The sequence below is a fragment of the Chanos chanos genome, chromosome 5 (assembly GCF_902362185.1).
Source record: "Chanos chanos chromosome 5, fChaCha1.1, whole genome shotgun sequence".
Taxonomy (NCBI): domain Eukaryota; kingdom Metazoa; phylum Chordata; class Actinopteri; order Gonorynchiformes; family Chanidae; genus Chanos; species Chanos chanos.
In genome coordinates, this window is record NC_044499.1 from 42,714,235 (window position 1) to 42,724,144 (window position 9,910).

General features: G+C 38.6%; 1 protein-coding gene across 1 annotated transcript in view; it reads right to left on the bottom strand.

Annotated features, from left to right (window-relative positions):
* rab26 (RAB26, member RAS oncogene family) overlaps positions 1–6,530 on the bottom strand; it is a 43,292-nt gene extending 36,762 nt beyond the window's left edge. Inside the window, exons 1-2 of the mRNA XM_030775436.1 lie at positions 6,342–6,530; positions 4,627–4,737 (exon numbers count right to left, since the gene is read on the bottom strand). Of these exons, the coding sequence (XP_030631296.1) occupies positions 4,627–4,737; positions 6,342–6,530 (300 nt within the window). The remainder of the gene's footprint in view (positions 1–4,626; positions 4,738–6,341) is intronic.
* Positions 6,531–9,910: the final 3,380 nt, after the last annotated feature.

Consider the following 9,910-nt stretch of genomic DNA (forward strand, 5'->3'; position numbering starts at 1 on the left):
ATGCTTTCCGTTTTGCAAATCAAAGCTTGCCAGTCACAACAAAACAGACATTTAAATTGCAGCCTTAAGCGCATTAAATCAAATAATCAAGATATCAACCAGCAATGAGCCTTGCAATCAGTGTTTCCATGGGAACCAGAGTCATCAAGACTCAGAGTCCCACCAATCTTAGCCAAGTTTGAATTCCCTATTGAATGAGCTTCAATCCAAAGAGGCGAACATCTGAAACAATAAACTTTTATATTATTCCACCTACTAGCAGGCAACTTTCTACAGTAACTTCAGTTGTAGCAAACGGTGTGCTAATATAAACGACAAATAGCTAAACTGTGAATAGTGAACGTTACCCATGATTAGCTAGTGCCTACAGTCTACCTTGCTATCTTGCTCCATATTTGGGTGATATTGTTGGCAGTGACTCATAACTGCAGTGCTGACTGATTTCATATTCTGTTGTTTGATTAGACTAATAAGTCCAGGGGTCTGAACAATAGCTGAGCCGACTGACTCACTGGACAGGGGATCAGAGGTACTGAAGAGGCACTTTACCCAGAGACCAGTGTTCCAGTCATGCAAAGTGAGTTATGTAAGGTACTAAATGAGATTACAGGCATAAAATTGTAGGAGAGGTGAACACATCTACACCTACATAACATTAATGCTTTAAGAGACCTGATAAAAAGCAGCTCTTACTATAAAAAAAAAAAGGGGGGAGCTTTGTATGACCAAACCCGCTGTATCATGTGAAGGAACCTCATGAATGTATAGATGGAAAACTAAGGTGTGACTCTGCACCACGTGATGCTTAGGAGGCTGGTCAGGAGTCTCCTCTCCCATTTCAGCTTTCAGTAAGTAACACCGTTTGGCTCTGCGCTGATCTGAGAACAGGCTCGTGCTAATGGTAAAGATATGCATATTTAGCTGTCTCTACTGATAAAAGAAAAGGCCAACAGTCTGTGATGTAACAGTTAGGGGTAAGAGGCAGTCTAATAGCCTCAAATGTCAATGAAAAAGCAAAGTATGGAAAAAGAGACATTTCCGCAAAGAACATTTCTCTCTCTGACAGCTGAAGAAAGGAGACAGAGATATGCACAAGTTCAAATGAACAACAATTAGACTCTTCACTCCTCCTTGTTGCCTCCTTATTTTTCTCTTTCCTTTTTTTTTTTTTTTTTTCTCTTCTTCTAGTCAATTTGTATCTAATTCAATTTTGGCACACTATCAAATTCCTTGCATGTTCCCCAAAAATGGCTACATTACAATTTCTCATTTTAGTTCTCACAGCAGGCCCTCGCATACATTACATGAGCTACTAAGCTATTCTTATTGTGGTCCACATTCCACATTAAGAAGACTATACGCCCTGGGCTACAGAGAAATGGTAATGATGGAACAAAGATAACGTAAACTGGGGTGAATTAAGGTAAGAACACAAGAGACACATAGTTTCCAGTGATTCGGTGTGCGACGGTTCAACAGTATGTGCGTCTTGTATTAGCAGCCAAATCCCTGTGGTTCTGCCAAGGTATGTGTCCCCCTTTCCCTCTCTCTCTCTCTCTCTCTCTCTTGTTCTCTCTCTATAAGTGCAAAAGTAGCATGGTCCAGTGGCTTTGCTCTTGAAGCAGAAGATCAATAGTGTCTAAAGAGTGCTCTTGGCTGTGGCATGAGACTCATACAGGTATGTACAGGGTGACCATTCTCAGTCCCTGGAGACCAACTTTCTCTCTGCAAAATCAACAGTTACACTGACAATAATACAGAATGTTAGGAGTGCGAGTTTATCAGTGCAGAGGGAAGGGAGTAAATGTCATGGGTACTGTAACAAGCACAAGGGTCTTCCAAAGAAATTCAAGGTTTATGACAAATAGAAGAATGGACAAACAATTTCCAAAATATCATGTCTTGTAAATGTGTGTCCAGTGAGAGGCATGATGCAGCTCTGTATTTTTTTTTTTTTTCAAAAAACATAACTCATTGTGTTGACTCACTTGATATGTTCATAAAAAACAACAAATCAGGATTGTTACAATGAACTGGTGTGAATCAAATAATATCATTGGCATGCCCTTGTATTGTGAGTGTTTCTGCTTTTGTCAGTACACAGTATCACAGGGGGAAAGTAACTTGTTTATCAGTCATTTATTTGGTCAGCAGACACTTTCATATGGGCAGACCAGCATGCACAACACACACTAGACATAAACACTCCACGAGGGACACAAGGGGTCGAGATGGCACAAAACAACAAGCTAATCATAAACCAGCACTACTCCACCCCAGCAAGGACACGATAGTGACAAGACCCCTGTACGTTTTGTAAAAATGTTGTCTTATAATTTCCGCACACTGTCAAGTTTCAAGCCAAAGCCTAGTGCGGTTACATGGATAGACTTTTCAAAACAGGCTGTAATGATTAACCAACTGAACAACCTTTAATGCCTACCTCTGCAATGAGCCTGTATTCATGCTTCTCACATCTCTGTTTGACCTACTGTTGACTTTATAATTGGTTTACAAATGCAAAGGTTTCAATATGCAATACTATTGATATTGTACATAAATCACAACTTTTTTGTAACTGAAAACAGGAAAATAATCTTGATGCATCCAAACTAGAGTGGAGATGACCCAGGCTGACAAGGTACTCTAGAGTAATCAAGTGCTTATCACCACAGACTTTATCATACAAACACAGAACCGTTTATTGCTTTCTGGGGAACAAATCAAGCCTACCAAGGATATTCCCAAAATGTTTACTGGATCAGCTGTGTAAGCAGATAAAAGATTTTGCCAGAGCTACAGTACTCAGAAGAGAGGTTACCATATACTGCTGAAGGGAAACCAGTAGTGCTCTAAATTCAAACTGTCAAACATTGGCATATCCTTAGTCTTCTTAGTCTTTTAACAGGCAGTACTTTAGTAGTTTTTTTTTTTATAAACCCATAGCTCAGTGCTGTAATGTATTCCATGCTAAAGACTGATTTGATTATTTACATCCTATTAAGAAAAAAACTTTTCATTGTCAAGTTCTGAACTTTGTAAAAGTGGTACCAGTAGGGTATAAGAGGTCTTGATGATGGATGGATCTGTGTTGAACATAGGTGTTACTGAAAATGCAATATAGTATTTTAACTATTCTACACTCATTTAAAGATTCACACAAATAGTGTAAACTAAAGCAGTTTCATATGTTTGTGTGTGACTTTGTGTGACTTGTGTATGTGACTCATTTTTTGAATTAAAATAAAAACTCTGTTCCGAACCTTTCCGTTCTAATAAATCCAGAGATTTCAACACAGATGGCAACACTTCAGAACACAAGCAGGTGATTGAGTAAACTACTATTTTCTGAAACAGTTTTAAAACCGTTTTTGAGTGTGACATTAGATTTAATTATAGAGCATGGGAAATCCTCTTTCATGTTGAATTCATTTCACCACAATATTAATCCCACTCTGGCATATAGGAAAACATCCTCAGTGGAATTTTGCATTTTTAATACATGTACCTGCTGACATCCAAGTAATTGCTTTGTATTGTGATATTTTAAAGAAAAATAGTTCACATTCAGAATACTGAATTTAAAGAAAAGGTTTGCTTTCACAAATTTGAATACAACTAAAAATAATATTTTATTATTCTTCAAATAATATTCTCCAAAAAAGAGTATTCAAATATGTATTTTTTTTTTCCCAGGAGAGAGGAATCCACGTAGAGAAAACCTTGCTTGTTGCATGTTTGCGCGGGTATTTGTGTAGCAAAGTCCTCTGAGAAAACTGTCTCAGTAATGAAATCTTTCACAGAATAGATGAATAAACAGATGTAATCAACGGTTTTGCTCCCTCAAACCATGGGAGCTCAAAAAGAAACAACGAGAACAAAAGGGCTGAGTCACTATAGGCGTCCAAATATGCAAGAACCGCCTGTGCCTCATCCATTACCACCTTGTGTTTTGAAAAATGCAAGAAAGATGAGGAATACTAAAATGGATTGATGGATATAGGACAAAAACAGAATGAGCAAGTCTTCTCAAAACCTTTTCACTATACAAACTGTTACACTACATTATCAATATGTATCATGTCATCTATCTATCTATCTATCTATCTATCTATCTATCTATCTATCTATATATATATATATACATATATATATATATATATATATATATATATATAGAGAGAGAGAGAGAGAGAGAGAGAGAGAGAGAGAGAGAGAGAGAGATAGATAGATAGATCCACCAAACCATATGTGTTATGTGCAATTTAGAGGGATTTATACTTTCAGTTTCACATTACAGTGACTATAAAATGGCATTTAAAGGACAATTCATATTTTAAAACACTAATAAACAGCTGTTGGTTATTTGCAGAGGCTGGAGATACACTTCCATTGTTAACAGAGGAGTAACAGCGCATATGGATAAGGACACATAAAGTTGTCATTAAAATAAAATTAGCATAAAATTGATATTTGAATAAATGGTGTTTGCATGTTAACATTTATTTGTATCAAAAACTATTGAAATTTGTTCAGATTATGTTCAAGAGCATAGAGGGAAAACCTGTGAGCATCACCTCTGAGCCGTATATGATGTGCTTGTGTGAATATTCACATGTGACTCACCCTGAAGTCAATGCCTACTGTAGAGATGAAGCTTCCTGCCAGGAAAGCCCCATCTTTAAAGCGAACCAACAAACAGGTTTTGCCCACCCCAGAATCTCCAACTAGCATCACCTACAGAGAGAGAGAGAAAGAGACAGAGAGAGAGAGAGAGAGAGAGAGAGAAACAAAAGACCTATCACTCAAGAGTTTAGATACAACACAATCTCATATTCCTCCTGTTTTTTGAACTTAAGGTCTGCCCCTCCCTGAGATGAATCTCCCCTCCTGTTCCAGTGGCCATATGCCAATCAAAATCTCCCCTCCTGACCCAATGGCCATAAGCCAATCAAAATCTCCTCTCCTGACCCAATGGCCATAAGCCAATCAAAATCGCACCTTTCCTCATAATGCTTCCTCGAGGACTGCCAAGGTTGAGAAGAAGCACAGTTGGAGACAGCAAATAAATCATATAAACACAGAGAAGAGGGGAGGCAAAGTAGAACAGAGGGATTCATTCAAACACAAACAAGTAGCCCAGAAAACACCACGTAAAACCTCAACACTGTAAACCACCAAATGACAGAAACAGAAAAGGCCAAGGTAAATGTGTCAGACGATTAATTTTAATGTGCCATTATGTTTACGTAAAATATAGCTTTCATCACCTCTACACTTTAACTTAGTGTTTCCCAATTGCAGTTCAGGACAACAACAAAATTTCACAACAATCTCTAGGAGCCCATGACAGACAACAGCCACTTAAGTCCATTCCACATAAACCTGACAAACACGGCAAGTGTCCAATTAGAGTTCCAGTGTCTGGATAACATTAAGTTGTCAGACCACACTTTGTTTACACATCCTTGTTGCATCCTTAGGACATACCCTCATAGGTATTCAGCATCTTAATTCTTATTCGATGACCAGGAATGATTTTGATACATTATCTCAAGGCCTAGAATATGATTTTGGTTCAAGAATTTAAGGTAAAAATGTGTGTGTGTGTGTGTGTGTGTGTGTGTGTGTGTGTGTGTGTGTGTGTATGTGTCTGTCTGTGTGTGTGTGTGTCGGGGAAGGGGGGGGGGGGGTACAAAATTTTAATTACGACCGGTTTTTCAGGTCATAGCTACAATTTTGGTTAGTGTTTAAACTTATTAGTATCCTTGTTAGACTCCTTTGCAATTACTTACATTCTTGTCGCCTACGCTGATTGTGCGCTGAAAGTAGGCTACGTTACCAAATAGATGGTCGCTTTTCTCATGAGCTTATCTTTATTGACACAGCTGTGGCTATGTCAAATAAATGGATGATCTGAAATTACGGTTTGATGGAGCGCATAATCCACATGTCTTGCGAGAAAGCATACATACATTTCCCCTGGTTTTACTTCATAAAAAGAGACACCTTGTATACAAGTGAAAACTGAAGAAACACAGCAGGCAACTGAAGCTAATACATCTTCAACAGTCGCGAGGTGGGTCTTCGCATGCACTTGTCTCGCTGAGAACAGGACAAAAACGTACTCCTGCAGTCATAATGTTGTCGGCAGTAGAAAATGAGTTATAATGGTGAACTAACAAACATATTAGTCATGCGTTACTCACTCGAATGTTAAAAGTTATGAAGAATATAAATCATATTTGTTCAATGTAAATGCATGTGTTTTTGTTTGTTTTACGGTGAGATGTGTGGATGCCTACAGCGCTATAACGGACTGAGAAAGAGGAACAGCGTACCTTGAAGGCAACATCATAGAATTCCCCACTGTTGCTTAGAGAAGGTCGCGTTGGGTGGACCACTCCGTTCGACTGGGTAGGAGCTCCCGCGCTTCCTTTGCCTCTTTTTCCCTTCTCCTTTTCGCTCTTGGGGGAAGCTGTCGGAGTGCTTGCACTCCCTTTTCCTTTCAGTGCCTTTTTCCTTGACATGTTTCCCTCTATTTTTGTCAGATTTACTAACGCGCACTTTAAGTAACGGGTCCAGCTATGTTTGAGACAAATTGATGTCTCTGCTTCTCTAGATCCTAACGTGCTGCGAAGTGCGATGTAACTTTTTTTTTACCTGTGCAGCAAGATCATGCCTGTCGAAGTCTTAGAGCTCCCAAACGTTTCGAGTTCCTGGCACAATTAATGTTGAAGCCGTTTCTTTGTACCTGGCTGATTTCGTTCAACACAAGTTAGCCCGGAGCGCAGTTTGAAGCGACTGGACGTGCGTTTTGTCCAATGCCTTCTCCTCACCTGTAGTACCGCTTGGTCAGCACTGAGAAAATGTGGCGTACTTGGCGAGTGTGTTGCTTGTCCTAGTGGTTTTCTAAGATGCGTAAACACCAGTGGCACTGCTGACTACAGCTGAGCGCACAACACGCACAGCCCGCACCTTGCACACACACACTGGGCGACAATTCTCTTGGGAACGCAGTTTATTAAAGGCACAGTGACGTTACCTCATCGTGCGAGGGACTCACCTTAGATATTTGAATTCTATAATCATTTCCATTATAATAACCACAAACTTAAGAGCATATACTAAGCACACTGTTTGTGCTGGATGACCAAAACTAACAAAATAAAGAGGAACTAAAGCACATGAAGTGACAGCATTCAGTGCTTATTTTTCCCTACTCTTTACTTACTACGCAACTACACCCTTTTTAGTTATCATATTCAATGTTTTTATTACGATATCCAGCTTCAATATCCCCTCATTATTCATCACTGTTGGACTGCAAATTTGTCAATGTCAAACAATGTCATGACTCTAAAAGAGTATGTATTGTTCCAATCTGAGCAAGAGTGAGACAAGATGAACACTCTTAGAATTGATTTAGCCTTGATGAATTTGTTGTGTGTCTTCTTCATACACCCCCTCTTGACTCCTATTCATAAAGCAAAAATACTTTTGTTCAAATGCGACTGGTTCAAGATGGTATGGCTCAGTTGGTGAAAGTCAGTGCTATGCTATTAAGGCATTTTTACCCTATAGTCACAGACCTTGCAAGCACCACAAACTCTGCTGACTCAAATAAACGAGGAAAGTCCACCTTAATTTAACAGGTGTTTGTATTTAACAAACCATGGTTAGAATCAAATTCTCTACATTCAAGTTCAAAACTGACATAAACCATAAGATTAATACATATTCACTCTTGTGGGAAGACAAGCCATAATCTACTCAGTGATGAGTAAACTGATCTCCAGGGGTGCAAGTTCTGTGTATGACACTTACTCTTCAATCAGAGGAAACAAAAGGGTGATATCTCTTGCTTATCCCTCCTTCTCTCACTTTCACACACACTCACAAGAACTCAGTGAATCACAGAAAACCCTCGCCAAATTCTTACCAGTTGCTCTGATTCCTTCTAGAATCCTAAAGAATGACTCAGGATAAGCTCTGAATTTCCAAACCCTGACCTAATTTATTGAGCAGTAGTAGATTGTTCTGCTCTTGCATACACATGCTGTATGCACTCCTCAAAACACATCTTTTCTCAAATGTATTTGATTGAGATATTTAATCTATGATGGGATTTTGTAAAATAGGCAGATGTGATGGATTAGAATTGAGAAATACAAGGCTGAAAGGAGTATGTCACTTTTCGCTTTTTTGTAATTAAACTTGAAACATGATTTTTCTTATATGCTATGTCAATAGACCAGTATTTACCTGTGTTATCCCACACTCAGTTACAATGAATTGTGACAGTATCATCACTTATGTCACTCAGAAATCTTGCACCAGCAAATAATAAGTCTTTGGTGTACTTCACCTATTAGTCATTTTTAAAAAAAAACCACTCATTTGGAAATTCACAACCTCATCTCATCAATGACATAGTACAGCAACATAGCTTAGAATGTGTTGCAGGTCATTAGCATTTTTTGTTGAGGGGGGTGGGGGGGGGTGTCATACAAAAAAAATAATCAGTGTTTGACTTAAAAAAAAAAAATAATCTGAAGTATGAACAAACAGCAAGGTAAGGGTTATAATGAGCTTGTGTGTCAGAAAGGGCAAACTTCCTCTTAAAAGAGAAAGGTACACTGCACAGGGTTGATTATATTTTACTCTTTGGTGAGTGTTCTATGTTTTGTTTACACTTTCATCTTTGATGCAATCAAAATTAAATGAGCTGTTTGATCTGCACAACTACACCAGTGAAATTAAGATAGATAATTAGTAAAAGCAGATGCTCAAAGTCTGAATGGGCTCAAACTGTGAGAAGACTCTGATTTGGGTATGTACCATCTGGTGAGACAGATTGTCACACTTGGGTCATTACATTCTGGTGTTTAGAACTCTTATTACACACCCATTCACAGTAAGCATCGATTTGGATTCCCTATCCCAGTTTGAAGATTCATGGTTCATATATAGTACGTGAACAAATTTAGGTTGAAATTCTTGTAACAAGTCGTAACAACTTCTAGAGGTCATTTACAACACAAGCATTGCACACTGTCATTATAAGCTGCACGATGAGCTATGTATATATTTTCTCGGACATTTCCAAGTGAATAACACAAGGGTTTAAGCAGCTTTTGCGGATCTCAGCATCCGGGGAAAGGTCGTCACTGAGGTACTTGAACATGGGGATAACCTCCAGCATGTAATTATCAATAGCAATGACTGGAGGGGCACCAGCATGCTGACCCAGCACCTTAGTCTTTTTCAAATTGATCATTTGTCTGTGGTATTTGCAGACCTGTCCAAACAGTGTTAATTTTGCTGCCTATTTCAGATTTAGCCTTAGTCACAAAACTTTAAAAGTACAGAAAGATTTGACCACATTTTTCTACTCACAATTTATTTGTTTTTAATTCTTTACGAAACCTTTAGAGAAGTAGTTGTGCCAAAACCTTGTGTTATGTAGTGTTCTCTCACACCATGACCTGAATAATGCTGCCATTAGCTAAACAGCTAATTTGTATTAAGTTTACTCATCTAGTTGTTACTGACGAACATTTGTCTTCGTTTTCATTGGTGTTAACGCTTTCACTGCTTTCTTTGGTGTTCACTGGTTTGTTAGTTTACTGTAGGAAAAACTCATCTGTGGTAGGCCTTCATGCACATCTTAAGATTTGTGTTTTTCCCTCTAACATTATTGCCACGTTCAGTTTCATTTTCAGCTTGACTGCATGCAATATTGGTTGATATACTGATGTTTTTTCCCTCTCAGGCTGCAGCACAAGTTGTGAGGTCATGATGAAATCAGACAGCAAGTCAGTCTGGCTTTCAGTCTTAAAATATGTATGCAACTATATATGCACGGGTTACAGACTCATGTAGGTCTAAGGCTTAACTTTCCAACCAA